The sequence below is a fragment of the Capra hircus genome, chromosome 21 (assembly GCF_001704415.2).
Source record: "Capra hircus breed San Clemente chromosome 21, ASM170441v1, whole genome shotgun sequence".
NCBI classification, from domain to species: domain Eukaryota; kingdom Metazoa; phylum Chordata; class Mammalia; order Artiodactyla; family Bovidae; genus Capra; species Capra hircus.
Genome location: NC_030828.1, coordinates 6,132,201 through 6,159,120, shown reverse-complemented (window position 1 = coordinate 6,159,120; position 26,920 = coordinate 6,132,201). Strand labels below are relative to the sequence as shown.

Here is a 26,920-nt window from a genome sequence, read left to right as displayed (position 1 = left end):
GTCGGACACGACTGAGCGACTGGACTGAACTGAAGTAAATACAATGTTGCATATGTTACATGAATGCTCTAAAGAGTAAGTGCTCTTACAATTTCAGCATATGAAGCAGCGGGGAAGGAAGGTTTCATGGAAAAATGCAGTTCAAACTAGGCCACAGTGAGCTATAAGATAGTCACACAGGTAAGAGAGAAGACAGGGTTTCAAGCAAGTGGGGTAACATCAGTGAGGGATTTTTATGACTGTAAGGAGGACAATAATTTTGACTACTCTGGCTGGGTCAGAAGTTTCAGGGAGCATAAAAATGGGAAAGGAAAAAAAGGCTTTTAGGTAACTTGCAGTCAGGCTAAGGAATTTTGATTTTGTACTCCATGTTTGTTATTTCAGGAGGGATGTAAGATGTATAAAACTACTGCGGTTCAGGGAGAAAATAATAGAAATTATATTTTATCCCAAGATTTGTTTGTTACTGTTTTAGAAGATTGACAGTCATTCATGCTTATAATTTTTTCAGTGTATGCATATATTGGGGGCTGTGCATGAAATATGTTTACAGGTGGGGTGGGATAATCTAAAAAGTTGAGAGAGTACTGCTTTTAGATCACTGAGAGCCATCAAATATATAAAACAAGGGTGACAAATACAAAGTGATATGGAAGAGAACTGAATCTGTAACAATTTATGGGACAAATTAGAAGAAAGAGAAGTGAAGGAAGGTATAGTAAGAGTCCAGGTATAAAGCAGCACAGGCCTGTGTGAGTATGGAGGCAGTAGAAATGGAATAATGTATCTACAAAATTTGGAATTCCATGTTAATGTGGGGAGGGAGCAAAGTGAACAGCAAGATTGCTTGCTGTGTTGACTAGACATAGCTAAGTCCAAAGAGGAGATCTATTGATACTTGATAAAAGATAAGAAATTCCATCTTGATTAAACTGAAGTAGTGATATTAGCCGAATATCCAAATGAAAATGTGCATTTGTCACTTGGGTGTATAGTTTTTCAAAGTTTCAGAATAGATTTGGAAGAAGGTATAAAATCATTACTCTCATCCAACTATAAAGTGAGCTTCAAGTTACTCTTCATTTCAACAAAACTGATTTAATTAATACCAAAACTGAGAAGAAAACATCCTTTTACTTGTAAGTTTGATTTAGGTATATCCTGTTTGGAAAGTTTAGATACATTATAGGGATTCCTTCTCCCTGGAAATGCTTATAGTCAAAACACTACCTACTCTTTCCCCAATAGCTTAAATTTTACTTTGGCCCTCGTAAGCTTCAGATGGAGAAGGAACCCTGTTGTGAGAGACTCTGTGGTTTGCACTTTTAGATGATTACACTCTTAATACTGTAGTATGAATAATAATTTCATTTATGAATTATCACAAAAATTAAGGATTATTCTCCTTAATTTCTTGAATAAGAGGACTGAAATCTGATAATCCTCTGATCATAATTATCTTAATTGTTGATACCATAATAAATTAATACAGGTCATTAATTAGGTAATCAAATATTTAAAAAAATTTTAACAGCACATTGTTTTTTCTTTTAAAAATCAATACTCAGTCCAGTACTAAGTTCTAAAAAGAGCAGACTCTTTCCCCTGCATTTGGATCTGCTGTGAATCATGAGTCAAGGGTGATTTCACTCTTAAACAACTGTTAAACAGGTGGTTTTGTTTTTTCTCCAGAAAAAGGTAAAATCATGACTCTCAGCTATATAATGAACGTGTCAAGAGTTTAACTTACTAATTTCTGAGGGAGCACAAAAAATGTTGCAGCTGGTTAAAGGTAAATCCAAAGGTAAAGCCAAAGACAAGTGCATGAGCCCATCTAGAAGCTTTTCTGTTGATTCAGACAGTGAAGAATCTGCCTGCAATGCAGGGGACCCAGATTCAGTCGCTGGGCTGGGAAGATCCCCTGGAGAAGGGAATGGCTACCCACTCCAGTATTCTTGCCTGGAGAATTCCAGTGGAGAGAGGAGTCTGGCCGGCTGCAGTCCATGGGGTCTCAGAGTTGAATGTGACTATCACTCATCAAGAAGGCAAAATGAATTTTATTCATAGATGCAAAACAGACCTCTTCCTCATTGAGAAAAGAGGTCAGTTGAGACCACCTGCAGACAGCATCTATTTGTATGTCTATAAATGGTAATTATTTGTATTACTCTCAGCTTTCTACAAATAAACTTCTGTTTCTGCAGAGTTGTAAAAGAGCTCAAAGACCAGCACAAACCTCAAGGAATCAGATAACCTGGAAGGATGTGTCCTAATGGATGCATTGCTTTAAATTAAGGACACTTAGCAATTATTTTTTCATCCCTTTAAGAAATTTTTACAATCTGTCTTTATGTAATGAGTATTGAAGGTAAATGTTATCTAAGGGTATTCATTATTTAAAACCTATGTAAAATTTCTCAACATCACAAAAAGAAAAGCTATTAAAGAGTTTAACTTTGTTGTGACAAGTAGAAAGTTTGTGTTTTTAAAAGTGTTTAACTGACACTCCAAAAATAAAATGTCTGTCTTCTGTAGAAATAGATTGATAAAATTTGTAGGTACACTAATTTTACAATTTCATGTAAATAATGTTTCTAGTTAGACCCTTTAGATATATTTGGAACACTGATATAAAGACACAGAACAGATTGTATCAAGACAGCATAAATTGATTAATAATTTAATTTTTCATCACCCATTGATCCCTTTAGCAATTCATAATCTATACTTCAGAATACAGTCATTTAAGAAAAGCAGATAGAATACATTAACTTCAGTGATGTATGCCCCTGAAAATATCAAATTATTCTGGCACAATAGAGTCTTCTCCTTAAGTTTTGCCATAATGGTCTGAAAAACTGTCAATCACATGTATAAGAATGAAATACTTTTAAAATCTTGCTTACTTAAGAATGTGGAACATTATTATCATCAGTAATAACTATAAAGAGTACACAGTGCTAATATTCTTGAATGTTCCCACTTAAAAGCAGACTCTCCCCTTAATGGTGACCTTTCAGGTTGTATTTTCCAAGTGTTTTTATTGAGGCTAGCTTGCAGTATTTAAGAAAGCTGAAGCTAGCCTGTTTCTTATATGCCTCGCCTGGCCTTGTTAATAGATACCAGCATTCCACTTGTTAGTACCAGTGACGCAGGAGAAACTTTTAATATTATGCTATGGTGTATTGATAAAGAAGACAGAAAAAGTCTTTTTATGGTAGTTGGATCCTCAAAACAACTCTTCATGTCCTAGTGATAAAACCCAAGTTGGATATCCAGCAGAGGTACATGAGCTTATCTGTAGAGCTGATACAGCCTCTTGAATTCTCTCACCATGACAGGAACCCCATCTAAAGTGAAGGCTTGCAGAACTGGAGATACCAGAACACTTTTCCTCATTAGTACAAGTAGGGTTAACCCTACTCTTCTAGGATAAAAGTGTGTGATTATTAAACAAAGGCCATATTCTTTTTCTTCTGTAATTTGAAAATGTTCAGAGAGACACACTTGGGTGATTGTTGTTACTAGAAGAGCAAGACTGAATTATCTAGCCTTAAGGTATAGGAACAGGAGGGAGAAATATCTGGAGATTTCAGGATAGAATAAATCAACTTCATGATAAAATCTGTATATAGGCATCTACTGTATTTGTTGTTTCTGTAGCTGTGTTGGTTATGAGAGTTCATTGTGTTCCAGTATTCTCAGTGTTAACATCTTCATTGCTGATAGCAAGTTGCAGAGCTTTGGCAGGCAGAACTTGCTACCATGAATGGGGCAGAATTTATCTTCACCCTTCAGTTATAAACAACAGGACTTTTTATGACTAAGTATACATAAAAGTTCAGTGATCACTTAGACCCACATATATAACTTAGAGCCTTGAGGCTAATTTTGGAGAAATAGGTGTGGTGTATGCTGCCTCACATGCTAGTAAAGCAATGCTCAAAATTCTCCAAGCCAGGCTTCAGCAATATGTGAACTGTGAACTTCGAGATGTTCGAGCTGGTTTTAGAAAAGGCAGAGGAACCAGAGATCAAATTGCCAACATCTGCTGGATCATTGAAAAAGCAAGAGAGTTCCAGAAAAACATCTATTTCTGCTTCATTGACTATGCCAAAGCCTTTGACTCTGTGGATCACAGTAAACTGTAGAAAATTCTGAAAGAGATGGGAATACCAGACCACCTGACCTGCCTCCTGAGAAACCTATATGCAGGTCAGGAAGCAACAGTTAGAACTGGACATGGAACAACAGACTGGTTCCAAATAGGAAAAGGAGTATGTCAAGGCTGTATATTGTCACCCTGCTTATTTAACTTCTATGCAGAGTACATCATGAGAAACACTGGGCTGGAAGAAGCACAAGCTGGACTCAAGATTGCTGGGAGAAATATCAATAACCTCAGACATGGAGATGACACCACCCTTATGGCAGAAAGTGAAGAGGAGCTAAAAAGCCTCTTGATGAAAGTGAAAGAGGAGAATAAAAAAGTTGGCTTAAAGCTCAACATTCAGAAAACGAAGATCATGGCAACTGGTCCCATTACTTCATGGGAAATAGATGGGGAAACAGTGGAAACAGTGTCAGACTTTATTTTTGGGGTCTCTAAAATCACTGCAGATCGTGATTGCAGCCATGAAATTAAAACATGCTTACTCCTTGGAAGAAAAGTTATGACCAACCTAGATAGCATATTCAAAAGCAGAGACATTACTTTGCCAACAAAGGTCCATCTAGTCAAGGCTATGGTTTTTCCAGTGGTCATGTATAGATGTGAGAGTTGGACTGTGAAGAAATCTGAGTGCCGAAGAATTGATGCTTTTGAACTGTGGTGTTGGAGAAGACTCTTGAGAGTCCCTTGGACTGCAAGGAGATCCAACCAGTCCATTCTAAAGGAGATCAGTCCTGGGTGTTCTTTGTTAGGACGGATGCTAAAGCTGAAGCTCCAGTCCTTTGGCCACCTCATGCAAAGAGTTGACTGATTGGAAAAGACTCTGATGCTGGGAGAGATTGGGGGCAGGAGGAGAAGGGGACGAGAATGAGGGGAAGAGGATGAAAAGGCTGGATGGCATCACTGACTCAATGGACAAGAATTTGAGTGAACTCCGGGAGTCGGTGATGGACAGAGAGGCCTGGCATGCTGCAGTTCATGGGTCGCAGAGTCGGACATGACTGAGCAATTGAACTGAACTGAACTGATGCTGTCTGCTCATATTTAGTGATGTGTTGTGGTGGAAGTTTGAGGCATTATGGTGGGATTCCCAGTACATGCCAAGAAATTTGAGCAGTTAACATAGACATCCCAATGATTACTTCTGATTCTTTAAGCATCAAATTGAACAAAGTGAAATTTAAAAATAGACCAGATAAATTTTTTAAAAATTCTCATATCTTAATGTATTGTGTGTTTATATTTTACTACTTTCAAGAAAAGAAGAATTTAAATAGCATTCACAGTTATTATAAATCATGTTTGAAAGGATACCAAGATCCATTATTATGAATTAATTTAAAATATACCTTAAGTTAACATAAATAATCATTAGCAGTACAAATGCATTCATCTAATGTTAGTCTATTGTTCAAACATTTCTTAGGCTAAGTTGGTATGCCTACTTGGAAAATTTTAACATCTGAAAATTTCTCTGTGGTTGGCTTGAAAATCAGCAAATCTAAAAGCTATCTAAGTTGTTGAGCTTAAAAATCTATTTTAAAAAAAATTCTACTTTATAATAAGACCGATGAGGATTTTTTTTTAAATTTAGACGTTCTGGAAGTTAATTAATATTCTATAGATTAGTAAGCCCTAGTCTTTTAACTAAACAAGTCATTTTGTAGTGATTTTAATTAGAAAAATGCAATATGAAAAAAAAAAAAACTGTTCACTATATTTTTATCCTTAAGTAAGAAAACAGAAAAATAATCAGTATGGTCCAGGACATTCAAGAAAATTCTCCAGAAAGTCAATTCAGTGGATTAAATTAATCCATGAGGGAGCTCTATAGAAAGAGGTAGCAAAGGGTGGGAAAGATCATGCTGAATTAGTTTTTATCACAAAATTTAAAGATTTGTGAAGTCAGTAATATGTACATTCTGTGTAAGAAAGAGTCATTGCTGTCATACATAAATAGGTATTTGAGTTTTTATGCTTCAGAGTTATGTAGGAAAATCAATGTGCTTGCATGCTAAGTTGCCTCAGTCGTGTCCAACTCTGTGACCACATGGGCTGTAGAACTCCAGGTTCCTCTGTCCATGGATCTTCCAGGGAAGAATACGTGAAAGTGAAAGTCACTCAGTCCTGTTCGACTCTTTGCGACCGCATGGACTGTGTAGTCCATGGAATTCTCCAGGCCAGAGTACTGAAGCCTTTCCCTTCTCCAGGGGATCTTCCCAACCCAGGGATTGAATCCACGTCTCCTGCATTGCAGGCGCATTCTTTACCAGCTGAGCCACAAGGGAAGCCCAAGAAGGGAAGCCCACTGGAGTGGGTAGCCTATCCTTTCTCCAGTGGATCTTCCTGACCCAGGAATTGAACCAGGGTCTCCTGCATTGCAGGCAGATTCTTTACCAACGGGGCTATAAGGGAAGCCCTAGAGTGTGTTGCTATTTCCTCATCCAGGGGAGTCTTCCTAACCCAGGGATTGAACCCACATCTCTTACATCTCCTGCATTGGCAGGAAAATCATAGCATTTAAGAACAAATTAGGGATGAAATTATTGGGATATCGTGCGTATTCTTTCTGGTGAATGGGATAAACTCTCAGGCCAAAAGAAATGTCAGTAGATGAAGTTGCTGAAATGTTCATTTCATAAAGATGCTGCAATAACTTCTCAAAGTATCATCTTGATATATTTTGGGATCTCATACTCATTGATCCTGTCAGACATGTTGATTAGGCTGTAATCAGATTTAGATTGTAATTATCAGAACAGCGAGTAATTTCATATTCTCTAGGAAGTTTGGAAAGGAATAATCCAAATATGGAAATATTCCTTTTCTCTTAATATACAGTGGGAACATAATTTTGCTTGTGATAAGGATTACCTTATTTGAAGAATTACAGTACACTTGTGATCATTTAAAACCATTTCAGTGGCTCTTGTATTACTCAGTTCATTCAGTCTGTGCTCTCTTACTTTTTACAAAAAAGACTCATGGCAAGTTAGTATCATTTGTGTGTGAATTTTCCAATTGTATTTCAGACTTTAAGAAAAAAAGGCCTTAATGGTTGTGAGAGCCCTGATGCTGACGATTACTTTGAGCACAGTCCACTCTCGGAGGACAGATTCAGCAAACTAAATGAAGATAGTGATTTTATTTTCAAACGAGGCCCTGTAAGTACTTTTACTTTACCTCTCCTTTTTATTTGTTGATCCTTTTTGTTAACTTCATTATTTAGGCTCTGAACAAGAAGGAACACAGAGGGTGCGACAGCCCAGACCCTGATACTTCCTATGTGCTAACTCCACATACAGAAGAAAAATATAAAAAAATTAATGAGGAATTTGATAATATGATGCGGAATCATAAAATCGCAGTGAGTACTAAAGTATGGTTTGTGCTTTTATCTTGTGCATGAAGAGACTGACCACACCTCTTGTTGTTTGTTTTCACAGTGGGTGATGACAGCAGTAAGTAGAAGGAGGGAGGGGGGAGGTACGAATTTCTTTTGAATTTATAGAACTTCAAGATAAAATTGCGGAAATCTTAACAGTAGTACATCTTCAGTGTCTTAAATGTAGAAGTGAAGAGAAAACATCCTAATCTGGGCTCTGCTACTATCTCCTTTTTGAATAGGGCATCTAAACATCCTAGATTCCAATTTCCTCATCTGTAAAGTGAATGAATTGGCTCACATAAAATTTTTAAGGTCCCTTCCAGCTTTAAATTCCCATGATTTTAAATATAAGGATGCATTTGAGACTTCCCTCTCCCTCTCACGACTTTTAAAATATTGTATGGACTTTAGATTTTGAGACTATAAAATATAAAATAGCTAGATTTTACTACATAATTTGGTGCTTCAAAATTGTTTTTAATTATTTTATATAGTTGCTATAATAGTAGCTTACTTTTTGACTCTTTGTAAGTGTCCTAAAACAACTTGGCGACAGTACCTCCAAATTCCTATGCTTTTCTTGCACTGTCAGTGTTAAGGAAGAGTGCCTTGACTTGATTTTAATTTAAGGAAACAGTATTCTTAAACTGGTTGCAAAACAAATAGTTATACTTAAAAAATTTTCCATGCTCACACATCTAATGGTAAAACAGTGCTCTTTTGATAGTTCAAAGAGTTCTCACTGAAGCTCCATTGGCAAGAGTTGCTTAAGACAGTTATTCTTGATCTAATTTTTCTAACACTATGTGTATGTGTTGTAGTCTTCCTGAATAAATTGGTGCCACTGCTATTTATTTCACTACCAGAGTTAATTCTCTTAAAACTATGCCCTGAAGTATGTATTATGGATTATTTCTTCAAAATAGTCTGATGCTATAAGAAGAAGCCCATGGACAACAGATTTAAGGAGATATTTTTGTGGTAATATCCTTCTTAGGAAACATAACAACAGAAAAAATAAAGTAAAATTCCTTTTGACCTCATATGGATGTTGGAGACCTTGCACATAACGTTAAGCTGCAAAAACTTTATATAAATAAAATTGCTTTACCTTTAAAAAATTTTTATCATGTATCTATTGTTTTATATCTTTTAATGAGTTATAATTTTCTCCCTGAAATAAACTATCGAATAAAGTACTTAGTTATTTATACTCTTTCAACTTTGAATTAGTAGTATTACCTTAATTTGGAAATCACTGTTTTAAAATTTAGGGAGAGGAAAGTTTTTTATTTTCTCTCAAATTATAAAGAGGGTTGTTATATTTATCATGGTTAACAAGTATAAGTGGCCTATGGAGGAAATGAAAGAGGAAAATAGAAAATACTGTTTTTAAGGGACCGTGGTATATTTTGGAGGAAAGTAACATAACTTTGTAATTTAATCTTTATACATTTAAAGATAACTTGTCAGTAGTTAATTTTGCTTAAGTTTTTTTTTTTTGCACTTTTATTACACTTGTTGCATTGTGTTATATATACATATATAAAATTTGGCTTTTTTTTTTTAGTTTTGTCCATGAAGGTTAGTGAATTAAATCAGACCAGGGCAGATTTGATGTATGAAGTTTATAATACGTGTACATCCTTTCTCTCTTTTGTTATATTTGGAATCTCCCAACTGAAGTGTAATGTTACTAAACTGATTTGCATGTATATAAGTGCTAATTTATGCTTTCTTGGTAACAATGATGTATTTATAATGTTTTAAGTTGGACAGCACATCTTTAATATCAGGTTCTGGCCTTTCATGTTCATCTCTATGAATATTTGAAATATATAATGTACATATTATATTAGAATATATGTATTACTGTATAAAAATTGAAGTTGAAAATGTTCATGGTAAACATTCTCATATAATTGTAAAGAAAGTTAAACCTGCAAATTTATTTTAAGAACTTACCTCCATCCTCTACTTTTAGTAACTAGTGTTACCTTACCAAATTAAAGTGCATAAGTTATTAAATTTAATTAGATGAAAATGAAACTAACAGTCTTCTCTTCCTTGTTCTTTATTTACAGCCCGGTCTGCCACCTCAGAATTTCTCAATGTCTGTCACAGTCCCTGTGACCAGCCCCAGTGCTTTGTCTTACACTAACCCAGGGAGTTCGCTTGTGTCCCCGTCTTTGGCAGCCAGCTCCGCATTAGCAGATACAAGCATGCTCTCTCCACCCCAGGCCACGTTACATAGAAATGTATCCCCTGGAGCTCCTCAGAGACCACCAAGTACTGGCAGTGCAGGTATGTGCTGACACTTATTATTCTGACTCTTTAGCTAAAAGAATGAAAAAACTAATTGCTGATATGAACAGTTTCTTATTCTGCTACTCTTAATGTTCTTGCTTTGATGAGCAAGTCACTACTACATAATTGCCCCCATTGTAAAGTATTTTTTTTGAAAGTCTGTGGCTCTAGCATTGTACAGGTATTGTGGAACAAATAGAGAACCTGCCTATTTTGGAAAATAAGCTTTCCATATCATGGGGACACTATACCTAGACAGGCAGACAATTTATTTAGGATATCATAAAGATTAAAAATTGATTGTGAGCCAGTTGTGTTAAAAAATAAATGGAGAAGTAGACTCACTTAGAATTAGAGCATTTTCTGCATCCCCTTCCTCCTGATTTGTTCATTAACTCAGAAATTTGAGGTGCATTTACTGCATCTCTGTGTATAATGCAATTATCTCCTGTCCCATTATTCCTAGATTTTATAGCACTCATTAGCACTGCCCCTATTCTTGTCAATATGTACTTATTTGGTATTGAGTCACAAGACGGCAGACATGTCCAGAGCTTGATAGATGAGTGCCTATATGTTTTGACTACATCATAATGCCTAGTTCACACCGGGCTAGTTTTTATTTTCGTGTGTTTTAGCAATGAAGTGAGGGTTACCTCTGGTCAGGTCATTCTCATTCAGATAAGGAGAGTCAGTTCACATTCACTTCTTGCCCTCTCTCCTCTTTCTGTAATGTTGTTAGGTGGGATGTTGAGCACTTCAGACCTCACAGTGCCAAATGGAGCTGGAAGCAGCCCAGTGGGTGAGTGAATTCCTACTGCCTCACTTTGTTGGCATCTGTCTTATCTGGAATATAAGGAATACTGTCCCTCGAACAAGGGTTTCTACCAAGTAAAGAGGAAAATATGGGGATAAATGACTAGAGTAGACCATGTCACTTTATGATTTCTTCAGTTATTGCTTTCACTAATACTTAAGAGTTTTTGATACCCCTGTGTTATTCCTCATACCTTGGCCTTACATTCACTTATTCATTCAGTAAATATTTATTGAATGCCTCCTTCATAGCAGACATTGTTCTTTTCTAAAGACTAAATTGCCTTAATACAATTTTTACGTTAAGACAGTTTCTTAAAGAGAAGCTTTCTGTGTCTGTCCCTACCAAGGTCAGACTGTTAGCAGACTGCTGTATTTTACAATTATGTGAAATGTTTTCAGGGAGATTGCCATAGGAGGAAATAGTGGGCCTCGTTAAGAAGTCTGTCTCCAGAGGGTCAGTTTTGATGGTCGCGTGTGGAGCATTTACGTGTTGTCATGGTTGCTGGAGGTTGGCTCTTTCGCTTGGGAACCCCTCCCAAGATGACTCACAGTTTAAAAGTGTCGTAAATGTGTCTGCCCAGCCCCGAAATCCTGGTAAAGATACATTATGATCTTAACATTACAGAAACATGGCATATATGCCATAGAGTCGCAGGAATAACTATTATTTTAGGTTACCGTCAGATTTAGTTGTGTTGGTCTCTTCATGTATGATAATCCCAGTTACCTTCATTTTTATCTGAAAGCAAGGGAAGGAATTCCTTTCTGTTTTTAGATATTGTGTGATCAAAGAGACATCTGAAAACAGATCACTTATAGAAAAATTCCCTATTACATATGTTCAACCCACTTATTCCAAAAATGTGAGGAGCTGCTTCCCTTGTGACTCAGCTGGTAAAGAATCCGCCTGCAATGTGGAAGACCCAGGTTCCATCCCTGGGTCGGAAAGATCCCCTGGAGAACAGAAAGGCTACCCACTTCAGTATTCTGTCCTGGAGAATTCCATGGACTGTATAGTCCATGGGGTCACAAAGAGTCGGACATAACTGAGAAACTTCTACTTTTCAGCCTTAATAAAATTTTGATAAATAAAAATTTTGAATTGAATAACTTAATTTAAAATGATGAGAAAGAAAGAAACACATTATTTAATGAGAGTTACAAAACATATAATGACCTAAAGTAGGAATAAATGCCTAATTGTTTCTGCCTCTGTATTAATCTGTTTTAATGGACTCAATAGATAGGACCTGTTATATGATCTTTTTAACAGATAATTAAATGTGAAGAAATTCATAAAGGTCTTACCAATTATACATTAGGACTGCTATCCTTGTAACTGTATTTCCTAATATTTATAGTTTATTTCTTTTCAATTCTATTTTAGTTTGTTTACATGCCCATATACTCTTTTTATTGGAAAAGGCAGTGGCACCCCACTCTAGTACTCTTGCCTGGCAAATCCCATGGACAGAGGAGCCTGGTAGGCTCCAGTCCACAGGGTTGTGAAGAGTCAGACACAACTGAACGACTTCACTTTCACTTTTCACTTTCATGCACTGGGAAAGGAAGTGGCAACCCACTCCAGTGTTCTTGCCTGGAGAATCCCAGGGGCGGGCGAGCCTGGTGGGCTGACGTCGGTGGGGTCGCACAGAGTTGGACACGACTGAAGTGACTTAGCAGCAGCATACTCTTGTTGTGTTCCATTTTCCTATATGCTTTTATTCTCCCAACACTATGCATCTTGCTCTCTTCTCTACCTTCCAGCCTGCCTAAGGCTAGAATCAATAGTTTCTATTTTGTTTAATATTAATTTTGATTAGTTCTTAGTTTCAGTTCCAAAATTATTTTTATTTCATAACTATTTGAAGATTTCTAATGTGTTTTCCCTTTGCCTTTGTTTTTTCTTCTCATCCTTTTGGCTTGATAAACATGATTCTCCTTCCTATCAAACAAGTCTTTTAATTCTCTTCTTGCTTTATTTTTGGTGTTTGTACTGTCCATACTTCCCTAAAGCTTTTTCTCTATTGTTTCTTATCTGCCGTGCAACTATAAATCTAGACTTTGCTGCTGAGTTTTCTGTGTTCCATTTGATGATTTCAGACTCAGATTTTGTCATCGTCTTAATTTGACCTTTTACATATTATCTAATCCTGTTACTTTTATTTCTTTTTTAAATTCATGTTTCTTTTGTAAGCTTCCTCCGCTTGTTTCTAGACCCTCAGGTTTGGAGGGTCACATTAGTCACACTGTTGAAATCATGGCACGTCGTCTCAGCATCTCTCAGTATGCTATTCACTTAACCTTTACACTTCTTCTCCACTCCTGTCCCCTTTCTCCTCCCCCACCCACAGTCCCCAGTCATAGGCAACTGTTTTAATATGTTTAGTGCTAATAGTGTTAATTAATCATGTTAATGATCATAATTAGTGAACATGAATTTTTTTTTAATTTAAAATTTAAGTATTAAGATATTTTAACTGCTTAGTGAGTTACTTGAAAGTCTATTTGTTACTACACAATAATACAGTATAACCTCAGTCTTACAACACATCAAGATTGAATGTCTTGATTCCTCACTGGTTCATACTCTTATAAACCTATTTTACCTGTGCTAGGTGTATTTCTACTTTTTCTACTTGTTTGCTTTATATCCTAAATGATGTTTTTGTTGTAACTGCTTTTTAACATGTACCACCTTAGAATTCAGATTCAACTAAGTAGACACATTGCATCACTTAATTCAGATACCAAATGGAAGTTATTATTTTTGTGTGGTACTTATAGCATACTTGTTTCTTGCTGTAAATTACCCCCCGCCCCAATAAATGGTCTCTCATAGGTATTGTAGAAGTATTGTTAGTTTTTGTGAAGAAGAGTCAGAAAATGTATTTTAGCCTATAATGATGCCGTTTTGGTTTAGTAGTTTGGAAAAATAGTTTAAACTCAGTTTTATCCCTGAAACCTTTTTTAATGTAAAGATTAAACATTTTAAATTCCCAGAGAAATTAAGAAGAAAATATATTAAAAATTGTGGATATGATTTCTCATCTACATTTTTCAAAGTATGTTTCTTGGAACTACATGAAAAGAATTACTTACCTATATGAGTGGCAAACCTTGTACCAAGTAAAACTAAACAGGTTTCTTTACTGTAGGACATGTCAGAGCCTTTACAATGCTAACCTGTTTAGCATTTTTACTAATGCTTTAAACTGTGGTTATTCAAAGTGATATTACAGTAGAACCCCCTTTTTTTTTTCCTAATGAAAAATCATCTTGCAGGATTCAGTTCAGTTCAGTCACTCAGTTGTGTCCAACTCTTTGCAGCCCGAGGGACTGCAGCACGCCAGGCTTCCCTGTCCATCACCAACTCCCAGAGCCTACTCAAATTGATATCCATCCAGTTGGTGATGCCATCCAACCGTCTCATCCTGTGTCATCTCCTCCTCCTGCCTTCAGTCTTTCCCAGCATCAGGGTCTTTTCCTATGAGTCACTTCTTCAAATCAGGTGGTCAAAGTATTGGAGTTTCAGCTTCAGCATCAGTCCTTCCAATGAATATTCAGGACTGATTTCCTTTAGGATGGACTGGCTGGATCTCCTTGCAGTCCAAGGGACTCTCAAGAGTCTTTTCCAACACCACAGTTCAAAAGCATCAATTCTTCAGCGTTCAGCTTTCTTTATAGTCCAACTCTGACAGCTATACATGACTACTGGAAAAACCATAGCTTTGAGACGGACCTTTGTTGGCAAAGTAATGTCTCTGCTTTTTAATATGTTGTCTAGGTTGGTCATAGCTTTTCTTCCAAGGAGCAAGCGTCTTTTAATTTCATGGCCACAGTCACCATCTGCAGTGATTTTGGAGCCCCCCAAAACAAAGTCAGCCACTGTTTCCACTGTTTCCCCATCTGTTTCCTGTGAAGTGATGGGACTGGATGCCATGACCTTAGTTTTCTGAATGTTGAGCATTAAGCCAACTTTTTCACTCTCCTCTTTCACTTTCATCAAGAGGCTCTTTAGTTCTTCACTTTCTGCCATAAGATTGGTGTCATCTGCATATCTGAGGTTATTGATATTTCTCCTGGGAATCTTGATTCCAACTTGTGCTTCATCCAGCCCACCGTTTCTCATGATGTACTCTGCATATAAGTTAAATAAGCAGGGTGACAATATACAGCCTTGCTGCTGCTGCTGCTAAGTCGCTTTAATCATGTCCAACTCTGTGTGACCCCATAGACGGCAGCCCACCAGGCTCCCCTGTCCCTGGGATGCTCCAGGCAAGAACAATGGAGTGGATTGCCATTTCCTTCTCCAAGGCATGAAAGTGAAAAGTGAAAGTGAAGTCGCTCAGTCGTGTCTGACTTGTAGCAACCCCACGGACTGCAGCCTACTAGGCTCCTCCATCCATGGGATTTTCTAGGCAAGAGTACTGGAGTGGCTTGCCATTGCCTTCTCCAATACAACCTTGACGTACTTCTTTTCCTATTTGGAACCAGTGCGTTGTTCCATGTCCAGTTCTAACTGTTGCTTCTTGACTTGCATACAGATTCTTCAAGAGGCAGGTCAGGTGGTCTGGTATTCCCATCTCTTCAGGAATATTACTGTTGTCAAAGTCTTTTGTGTAGTCAGTGAAGCAGAAGTAGATTTTTTTGTTTGGAGTTTCCTTGCTTTTTCTATGATCCAGAGGATGTTAGCAATTTGATCTCTGGTTCCTCTGCCTTTTCTAAACTCAGCTTACACATCTGGAAGTCTCTGTTCAGGTACTGTTGAAGCCTAGCTTGAATTCTGAGCATAATCTCGCTGGCAGTTGAAATGAGTGCAATTATACGGTAATTTGAACATTCTCTGGCATTGCCTTTCTTTGGGATTGGAATGAAAGCTGACATTTACCAGTCCTGTGGAATTGCTGAGTTTTCCACATTTGCTGGCATACTGAGTGCAGCACTTTAACAGCATCATCTTTTAGGATTTGAAATAGCTCAACTGGAATTCCATCACCTCCACCAGCTTTGTTTGTAGTAATGCTTCCTAAGGCCCACTTGACTTCACACTCCAGGATGTCCTGCTCTAGGTGAGTGATCATGCCATTGTGGTTACCTTAGTCATTAAGAGCTTTTCTGTATCATTATTCTGTGTATTTTTGCCACCTCTTGTTAATCCCTTCTGTTAGGTCCTTGTTGTTTTTGTCCTTTATTGTACCTGTCTTGCATGAAATATTCCTTCGTATCTCTGATTTTCTTAAAAGAGATCGAGTCTTTTCAGTTCTACTGTTTTCCTCTATTTCTTTGCATTGTTCACTTAAGGCTTTCTTATTTCTTCTTGCTATTCTCTGGAACTCTGCATTCAGTTGGGTATCTTTCCATTTCTCCATTGTCTTTTGCTGCTCTTCTTTTCTTAGCTCCCAGACAACCACTTTGCCATCTTGTATTTCTTTTTCTTGGGGGTGGTTTTGGTCATGACCTCCTGTACAGTGTTAACAAACCTCTGAAAATAGTTCTTCAGGCACTCTGTGTACCAGATCTAGTCCCTTGAATCTGTTCATCACCTCCACTGTATAACGGATTTGATCTAAGTCATACCTGAGTGGCCTAGTTGCTTTTCCTACTTTCTTCATCTTGAGCCTGAATTTTCCAATAAGGAGCTGATGATCCTGAGCCAGAGTCAGCTCCACGTTTTGTTTTTGCTGACTGTATAGAGCTTCTCCATCTTCTGTAAAGAATATAATCAGTCTGATATTTATATTGACCATCTGGTAGTGTCCATGTGTAGAGTCATCTCTTGTGTTTTGGAAGAGGGTGTTTGCTATGACCAGTGTGTTCTCTTGGCAAAACTCTGTTAGCTTTTGCTCGGCTTCATCTTGTACTCCAAGGTCAAATTTGCCTGTTACTCCAGGTATCAAGGTCCCCTATGATGAAAAGGACATTTTTGTTGTATTTGTTGTTAATTCTAGGAGGTCTTGTGGGTCTTTATAGAATTGTTCAACTTCATCTTTGACATTAGTGATTGGGGCATAGACTTGGATTACTGTGATATTGAGTGGTTTGCCTTGGAAACGAACTGAGATCATTATGTCATTTTGGGTACCTGTAGAATAATAATAAAAAGAATAAAACACCCTTCCAGACCTTATTATTTCTGTTTGACATACCAGCAAATTACTAACTAAAAGCGCAATTAGGAGCAATACAAAATAAATGAAAGCCTGCATTAAAAATGGACAATAGAACCAACTTCTTAGAAATTCCAGGGTTTGGGATTATTAGGCACAAACTTTGACTTTAACATAGCAATGTTTATTATGTCAAGGAAATAAAAAGTAGATTAAGAATTTTGTCCAGAGAATTGGCATCTTTAAAAATGAACATTTAGAACTAAAAAATGTAATAGTGTTTAAAAGTTATTAAGTGGGTTTTGTAAGAGATTTAGTCAAAGCAAAAGGGAGAATTGGTGAATTAAAAGATAAGACAGGAACAGTATTCAGAATTTTTGAGATTAAAGGATGGATAATTCAAAAGAAGATTAAGACCTACAAGGTACAGCGAGAAGTTGTAACATAGTTAAAATTGGAATCCCAGTAGGCAAAAAGAGAGAAAATTGGCCAGAAGCAGTATTTGAACAGATAATCACTGAGAGTTTTCTAAACCTGACAAACACATCAAGCCACAGATTCCAGCGACTGAACTGAACAGATTCCAGAAGGCTTATAAAACCCATGTGGGATGTAGGTAAAGTTGTGCTTTAAGAGAAACCTGTCTTTTAAAATGGAAGGCTGGAAAACCCTGAGCTAAATAATTAAATAAGCCTGTATCTCTGTAGGAACAAAAAAGTTAAAGAAAATTAGAAGTAAGTTATAAAGATAAAAGCAGAAGTTATTGAAATGTTATATTTGTATCAATGTTCAATTCAAAATATATTCTAATTTCTATTCTCTAATTTCCATTATAACCTCTGTTTTGATCTATAGTTTTTTAGAAGTCAGTTTCCTAATTCCAAATGCATGGCGTTTTGTAGTTATCTTCAGGTATTGTTTTCTAGCTGAACTGTTTTGTTACCAGAGTACTTACCTCCGTATGATTAAATTCTCTGAAATTTGTATACTTGTGTGTGTGGCTCAGCATGTGGTCAGATTTGGTTCTTTGCACACAAAATGACAGTTTTTGTTTTTATACAAAAAGAATGTAAACATTGGAAAGAATATTTATTCTATACTGTAAGCAGAGATTGTCCATTCTACTTGTTTTAACCAAATGTTTTATACTTAAAATATGTGATAACTTATTGTATTCGTCCACATTTAGAGACTTATGATAGACCAGTTCCAGGTAGTTTCACTTTATCTTTAAACTGCCATCAGTTTTACTGATCCTGTCATTTTCAAATGCATAATACATTTATAGGTGAACCCCCCCCCATTTGCCTTAATCTTATTTTAACTTTTTTTGGAGTCTTCTGTCTGTTTCTAAAAGCTGGAAGGCTTCAGGCCCATGTCCTATTGAAAGCAGAAGCATCCTTGAACTTTTTAAGTGTTGAATAAACTCTGAATATTCATTGAAAGGACTGATGCTGAAGCTCCAATACTTTGGCCACCTGATGGTGAAGAGCCAATTCATTGAAAAAGACCCTGATGCTGGAAAAGATTGAGGGCAAGAGGAGAAGCAGGTGGCAGAGGAATGAGATGGTTGGATGGCATCACCAACTCAATAGACATGAGTTTGAGCAAACTCCAGGAGATAGTGAAGGACAGGAAAGCCTGGCGTGCTGCAGTCCGTGGAGTCACTAAGAGTGGGATATCACTTAGCGACTGAACAACAACAAAACTCAGGATAAAAAGAGACTTGCTAAATAGGAAACCAGAGAAAGCCTAACCGTAAAGGAAAGATTGATCAGCTTGCCTGTGTTAAAATTTGGAACCTTTGTTCATCAAGATACCATAAAGAGAATGAAAAGGCAACATAGAGTCAGAGAATATATGTGGCGTACATATAAAACAGGTTTTTTATGAAGAACACATAAAAATTATAAAGAAAAGGAAAATTTAGTTTTTAAAAATGTGCATGAAAACAGACATTTCAAAAAAAAACCTATCCAGGTGTCTAATAAACATGTGAAAAGAAGCTTGTGATTCATTAATCAAGGAAACGCAAAATTAAAACCACAGGATAGCATTGGGTACCTACCAAAGCAGCTAAAGCAAACTAGATAATACCAAGTGTTAACAAGAGTATGGAAAAGTCCAAACTCTTATATACTGATGATGGTAGTGCAAATTGGTGTGATCATTTTGACATCTACTCAGTTGCAAATATGTGTATTCCATGACCCAGCATTTTCACTCATCTTTACATACTAGAGAAGTGCATATTTGCATCATGGGCACCAAGAGATATGTAAAAGAATGTGCACGTCATTATTTATTACAGCCAGCATCTAGAAAGAATCCAGATGTCTGTCCACAATAGAGTAGATGAGTATATGATAGTATCTTTACACGAAGTAACGCTATACTTCAGTGAATATGAAGGAACTGTCAGTTCAGTTCAGTCGCTCAGTCGTGTCTGACTCTTTGTGACCCCATGAGTTGCAGCATGCCAGGCCTCCCTGTCCATCACCAACTCCCGGATTTCACTCAGATTCATGTCCATCGAGTCAGTGATGCCATCCAGCCATCTCATCCTCGGTCGTCCCCTTCTCCTCCTGTCCCCAATCCCTCCCAGCATCAGGGTCTTTTCCAGTGAATCAACTCTTTGCATGAGGTGGCCAAAGTCCTGGAGTTTCAGCTTTAGCATCATTCCTTCCAAAGAAATCCCAGGGCTGATCTCCTTCAGAATGGACTGGTTGGATCTCCTTGCAGTCCAAGGGACTCTCAAGAGTCTTCTCCAACACCACAGTTCAAAAGCATCAATTCTTCAGTGCTCAGCCTTCTTCACAGTCCAACTCTCACATCCATACATGACTGACTACTGGAAAAACCATAGCCTTGACTAGACGGACCTTAGTCGGCAAAGTAATGTCTCTGCTTTTGAATATGCTATCTAGGTTGGTCATAACTTTTCTTCCAAGGAGTAAGTGTCTTTTAATTTCATGGCTGCAGTCACCATCTGCAGTGATTTTGGAGCCCAGAGAAATAATGTCTGACACTGTTTCTACTGTTTCCCCATCTATTTCCCATGAAGTGATGGGACCGGATGCCATGATCTTTGTTTTCTGAATATTGAGCTTTAAGCCAACTTTTTTACTCTCCTCTTTCACTTTCATCAAGAGGCTTTTTAGTTCCTCTTCACTTTCTGCCATAAGGGTGGTGTCATCTGCATATCTGAGGTTATTGATATTTCTCCCAACAATCTTGATTCCAGCTTGTGCTTCTTCCAGCCCAGCATTTCTCATGATGTACTCTGCATAGAAGTTAAATAAGCAGGGTGACAATATACAGCCTTGATGTACTCCTTTTCCTATTTGGAACCAGTCTGTTGTTCCATGTCCGGTTCTAACTGTTGCTTCCTGACGTGCATACAGATTTCTCAAGAGGCAGGTCAGGTGGTCTGGTATTCCCATCTCTTTCAGAATTTTCCACAGTTTATTGTGATCCACACAGTCAAAGGCTTTAGCATAGTCAATGAAGCAAAAATAAATGTTTTTCTGGAACTCTCTTGCTTTTTCGATGATCCAGTGGATGTTGGCAATTTGATCTCTGGTTCCTCTGCCTTTTCTAAAACCAGCTTGAACATCACGGTTCAAGTATTGCTGAAGCCTGGCTTGGAGAATTTTAAGCATTATTTTACGAGTGTGTAAGATGAGTGCAATTGTGCGGTAGTTTGAGCATTCTTTGGCATTGCCTTCCTTTGGGATTGGAATGAAAACTGACCTTTTCCAGTCCTGTGGCCATTGCTGAGTTTTCCAAATTTGCTGGCATATTGAGTGCAGCACTTCCACAGCATCATCTTTCAAGATTTGAAATAGCTCAACTGGAATTCCATCACCTCCACTAGCTTTGTTTGTAGCGATGCTTTCTAAGGCCCACTTGACTTCACATTCCAGGATGTCTGGCTCTAGATGAGTGTTCACACCATCGTGATTATCCGGGTTGTGAAGATATTTTTTGTACAGTTCTTCTGTGCATTCTTGCCACCTCTTCTTAATATCTTCTGCTTCTGTTAGGGCCAGACCATTTCTGTCCTTTATCAAGCCCATCTTTGCATGAAATGTTCCCTTGGTATCTCTAATTTTCTTGAAGAGATCTCTAGTCTTTCCCATTCTGTTGTTTTCCTCTGTTTCTTTGCATTGATCGCTGAAGAAGGCTTTCTTATCTCTTCTTGCTATTATTTGGAATTCTGCATTCAGATGCTTATATCTTTCCTTTTCTCCTTTGCTTTTCGCTTCTGTTCTTTTCACAGCTATTTGTAAGGCCTCCCCAGACAGCCATTTTGCTTTTTTGCATTTCTTTTCCATGGGGATGGTCTTGATCCCTGTCTCCTGTGCAGTGTCACAAACTTCATTCCATAGTTCATCAGGCACTCTATCTATCAGATCTAGTCCCTTAAATCTATTTCTCACTTCCACTGTATAATCATAAGGGATTTGATTTAGGTTCCTACTTTCTTCAATTTAAGTTTGAATTTGGTAATGAGGATCTCATGATCTGAATCACAGATCTTGTTTTTGTTGACTGTAATCAAACTAGCAGTATTCTTTGGGGTTCTAGCAATGTTCTTTTTCTTGGTCTGCTAATGGTTTCAGGGTTCATATGGTAAATCCTTGCTCCTCTAAGTTTTTGTTTTGTACAATTTTCTGTATATGTATTAAAAGTTTTAGAAATACACTTTGCTATTAAAAATAATTATCATCACATATGTTGAGATACTTAAAACTATAAGAGAATGTAATTGTATAGTAGTTATACTATTAATTGTATTATATACTATTAATTGTATTATGGTTATACTATTAATTCTGAAATTTAGAGAGAAAAACAGTTCACACATTCACACTCACAAAGATTTGGTGGCCTTTTGAGTCTGAGCTTTACTGTCTGCATGTAGCAGCTGATGGGCAGCTTAATCTTAAAATCATGAAGTGAGTCAGTATAAAGACAAGCCAACAACAGCCAAGGTCGGCAAAGTGCAAAGCTGTAGAGACTGTGTGTCCTCTATGTTGAACTCTGCAGGCACTGAGCCTGCAGGCACTGAGCCTGCAGCCACTTTCCCAAGCCATCTTATGTGAGAGAATAGATTTTTTTCATTCTTAAGAGAAATAGGAAATAGAGACACAGGCATAGAGAACAAATATGTGGATACCAAGGGGGAAGAGGTTTGGCATGGGATTAACAGATATACACTGTTGATACTGTGTATAAAATGGAACAGTAATGAGAACATACTCTACAGCCCAGGAACTCTACTTAATTAATGTACTGTGGTGACCTGTAGGGCAAGGAAATCTAAAAAGGAGGGAGTTGTATGTACAGCTGATTCATTTTGCTCTACAGTAGAAACTAACACATTGTAAAGCAACTAAAGTCCAATAAAAATGTAAAAGAGAAGAAGATAAAGTACAAGCCACATCTAATATTTGATAAATGGATAAACATTTAATGTACTTAAATGTGCAATGCAGAAAAGAAACCCAACTAGTATTTTTAAAATTGAAAAGGATGTTCATTGTTGATAATAATAATAAATTCAAATAAAAATGAAACCAAAAATCCCCATCTAGTAATTGCCAACTATTGCCACCTTTTATTGTGACATGGAAAGCTGATGAAGGTGGTTAAAGCTGATGATCTGTTATTTGTTTATAGTATTGCAAATTAGTAACAGTCGTTTTGGAAAGTTATTGACAGGATATTTCAGTAGTCATAAAAACACCCATTTTCCTCTGAGATGTGTAAGAAATATGTAAGTTATCACATTTCTAAGAATCTCTCCTAAAGAAATCAATCAGATTATGCAGAGGTTCCTTGCAACATTATTTCTAGTAGGGAATAACAGGAAAATATCAACATATTCAACATATGAAAATTAAGTAAATTAAAAATTTCAACTTAATTCCTTTTTAGTTGTGATTTAAAACTATGCCAAAAATATATACATGGAAAGGAGAAGAAACCTGAAATGATTATAATAGTTAGAATAGTGGGAATGTATGTGTTCCCTCCTTTTTCTCTAGTTTTTGAACTTTGTTGTTCTTGTTGAGTCTCTGAGTCCTGTCCAACTCTTTGCAACCCCGTGAACTGCAGCACACCACCCTTCTTGTCTTTCACTATCTACCGGAGTTTGCTCAAACCCATGTCCATTGAGTCAGTGCTGCCATCCAACCATCTCATCATCTGTCACCCTCTTCCCCTATTGCCCTCAATCTTTCCCAGCATCAGGGTCTTTTCCAATGAGTCAGCTCTTTGCCTCAGGTAGCGAAAGTATTGGAGTTTCAGTATCGGCAACAGTCCTTCCAATCAATGTTCAGTGTTGATTTCCTTTAGGATTGACTGGTTTGATCTCCTTGCAGTCCAAGGGAGGACTCACAAGAGTCTTCTCAAACACTGCAATTCAAAAGCATCAGTTCTTGGCACTCAGCCTTCTTTATGGTCCACCTCTGCATGACTACTGGAAAAACCATAGCTTTAACTGTATAGACCTTTGTCAGCAAAGTGATGTCTCTGCGTTTTAATAAGCTGTTGTCTAGGTTTATGATAGCTTTTCTTCAAAGGAACAAGCGTCTGTTAATTTCGTGACTGCAGTTACCATCCACAGTGATTTTGGAGCCCAAGAAAATAAAATTTTGTCATATCTATTTGCCATGAAGTGATGGGACTGGATGCCATCTTAGTTTAATGAATGTTGAGTTTTAAGCCAACTTTTTCACTAGGCTCTTGAGTTCCTCTTCAGTTTCTGCCTTTAAAGTGGTATCTGCCTGTCTGAGGTTGATATTTCTCCCAGAAATCTTGATTCCAGCTTGTGAGTCTTCCAGCCTGGCATTTCACATGATGTACTCTGCATATAAATTAAATAAGCAGGGTGACAAAATGCAGCCTTGACAATATGGTACCTCTTCAATCATAAAATTATTATAGTAAAGTAGAGCATTCATTTGTTTTTTTCTTATGATTTTGTAAGTATGTTATATATGTTGTTGTCCAAATAAAACCTGCTAGTTTTGCACATACTATAAATTGTATACATTTATCATGGAGACAATCTGCTTATTGAGTATGGTTTACTAAGTAAATTTCTCTAGAGAGAATTTTCATTTAATACTCAGGTAATGCTGTAATTCAGATGATTTGGGGAACTCTTTAACTTTGGGCCTATGTTCAAAGATCAAGCAAAGTAAAATCACCAAAATCCAGCAATTTCACTTTTCTAAAACATGTAGAGAAAGAGAAGTATACTGGAGTAGAATGAGCTCAGTGAGATCTTGGAGTTGATTAGTTGAGTGAAGGTAATAAGGATTTGCATTACAGCAGAGGCAGTGACACTTAAAAAAAAGAGATAGCTATGGAGAAAGGGATTATCAAGAAAGACTAGCAAAGCTTGATAGCTCTATGAAAGTGAGAATGGGCAGGATGGAGGAAGCAGTAGAACAGCCATTTAAAACAGGTTGAGTTTGAAATGACAGCAGCATATCTGGGAGAAACTTCCCACCACATGGTTGTGTGTAGCCTGGAAATTAGGAGACACAGAGCAGAAATACATATTTAAGAGTCATTTTGAGGCAGAGGTTGAAGCCATGGGGATGCATGAAGTCTTTAAAAGAGAAGGAGAATGTAGCCTTTCAGGGACTGTGCACTCAGAAGAGGTTTAGAGGGAATACAGAAGAACCTGAATCTCATGATTTTCTGTTTTAGATCCTAAGTGTTTAATGGACAAAATCCATGTTCATCATATAGGAATTTTCATTGAATCAAGTAAATAAGTCATCAGTGATTTTAAAACCCATGATCTTTTTAAATTTTAGAAACTTAATTTCTTTATACAAATGACATAATTTCTGTAGACTTTAAATATATTTTCATTTATTTACTTTTTTATTGAGTAATCTGCTGAAAGTTTGATTTTATGATAAACTTGTCAACTATGACAGAGTTAATTATTAACCTTGCTTTGGATGAATTTTTCAGAATCTTTGGAGATTTTCAAAATCCTTTCCATGTCAGTTCAACCTCTCAGGTAGATTCATAGTAATAAGCCTTAGAAGAACAGAATTAAGAACATGGGAGTGCTTCTTTCCAGCCACGTCAGTGCAATATTTCAGCTGATAAGATATTCTGAAATAAGAGCCAGATTGATACAATTGAATGACTTGCCGTAGAGCTATAGGACCATAATTAAGATTAGCTTTGTCAACTTTCTAGAGGTATTAGTATGCAATGCTAAGCATTTTTGTCACAGTGGTATCAAGGCATAAGTTATCATAAAGCCTGAAAACACATTTTAATAAAAGTCACATTATATTGGGTTTATTCATTTAAAGTCAGTACTTTATTCCTAAATTTGTAGGCTGTGACAAGATGAGTTATATGCTTAAAAGTATATACTTCAAAAGTTTGTCCCAGCAATATCTTCTTTTTGGTCATAAAAAAATGAACTGGAAGTAAGATGGCATACATTAGATAGTATATCACTATACTCCACAAAATAATGAATGGTACATCTGTTTCAGTCTGGCAAGTTACCAAATGCTTTTTACATCATCTTGTAATCATCTGCTGCAGACTCTGACTTTACACTCATAAATATCATGCTTTTAGGTCCCCTTTCATTCTTGTAATTTGATTATCGGGTTACTCTGGTACCTAGATTCCTCATGGAAAAAGTTAGTATTTCTTGATAATGCATTTTTCTAAATTATACCTTTGCATCATTTTATAATGTATTTGAGAGGAAATACCACTTTATCCTTCAGGTTTGAGTGCAAATCAAGTAAATAAGAATCTTCTATATATTATCAGAGAAATTAAGAACACATATTCATGCCTTTTTTTAAGAGAAATAGTTTTAATCTTATTTATTTGATGAGCATTTTATATCCAATTGACTTGCTTAGCAGTTCAGTTCAGTCAGTCAGCTGTATCCGACTCTTTGTGACCCCATGGACTGCAGCACACCAAGGTTCCCTGTCCATCACCAAATCCCAGAGCTTGCTCAAACTCATGTCCATCAAGTCATTGATGCCATCCAGCCATCTCATCCTCTGTCGTCCCCTTCTCTTCCCTGCCTTCAGTCTTTCCCAGCATCAGGGTCTTTTCCAATGAGTCAGTTCTTTGCATCAGGGGGGCCAAAGTATTGGAGTTTCAACTTCAGCATCCGTCCTTCTAATGAATATTCAGGACTGATTTCCTCTAGGATTGATCTCCTTTCAGTCCAAGGGACTCTCAAGGGTCTTCTCCAATACCACAGTTCAAAAGTGTCAATTCTTCAGCTCTCAGCTTTCTTAATGGTCCAACTCTCACATCCATCCATACATGACTAATGGAAAAACCATAGCTTTGACTAGATGGAACTCTGTAGGCAGAATAACATCTCTTGCTGTTTAATATGCTGTCTGGCTTGGTCATAGCTTTTCTTCCAAGGAGAAAACGTCTTAATTTCATGGCTGCAGTAACCATCTGCAGTGTTTTTGAAGTCTCTCACTGTTTCCATTGTTTCCCCAATCTGTTTACCATGAAGTGATGGGACCAGATGCCATGATCTTAGTTTTCTGAATGTTGCGTGTTAAGCCAGCTTTTTCACTCTCCTCTTTCACTTTCATCAAGAAGCTCTTTAATTCTTCTTCACTTTCTGCCGTAAGGGTGCTGTCATATGCATATCTGAGGTTATTGATTATTTCTTCTCAGAAATATTGATTTCAGCTTGTGCTTCATCCATCCCGGCATTTCGCATGATATACTCGGCATATAAGTTAAATAAGTAGGGTGACAATATGCAGCCTTGTTGTACTCCTTTCCCGATTTGGAACCAGACTGTTATTCTGTGTCCAGTTCTAACTGTTGCTTCTTGATCTGCGTACAGATTTCTCAGGAGGCAGATAAGGTGATGTGGTATTCCCATCTCTTAAAGAATTTTCCACAGTTTGTCACGATCCACACAGTCAAAGGCTTTTGCATAGTCAGTAAAGCAGAAGTAAATGTTTTTCTGGAACTCTCTTGCTTTTTCGTTTATCCAGTGGATATTGTCAATTTGATCTCTGGTTCCTCTGCCCTTTCTAAATCCAGCTTGAACATCTGGAAGTTCACAGTTAATGT

At 37.1% G+C, this 26,920-nt stretch overlaps 1 protein-coding gene across 10 annotated transcripts in view; it reads left to right on the top strand.

Annotated features, from left to right (window-relative positions):
• Nucleotides 1-26,920, top strand: part of MEF2A (myocyte enhancer factor 2A) — a 186,407-nt gene that overhangs the window by 128,127 nt on the left and 31,360 nt on the right. For 5 of the 10 annotated variants that reach the window (XM_018065834.1, XM_018065836.1, XM_018065830.1 and 2 more), the window contains 3 exon segments: nt 7,204-7,335; nt 9,644-9,863; nt 10,609-10,668. In XM_018065834.1, the coding sequence (XP_017921323.1) occupies nt 7,204-7,335; nt 9,644-9,863; nt 10,609-10,668 (412 nt within the window). 10 annotated transcript variants of the gene reach the window in all.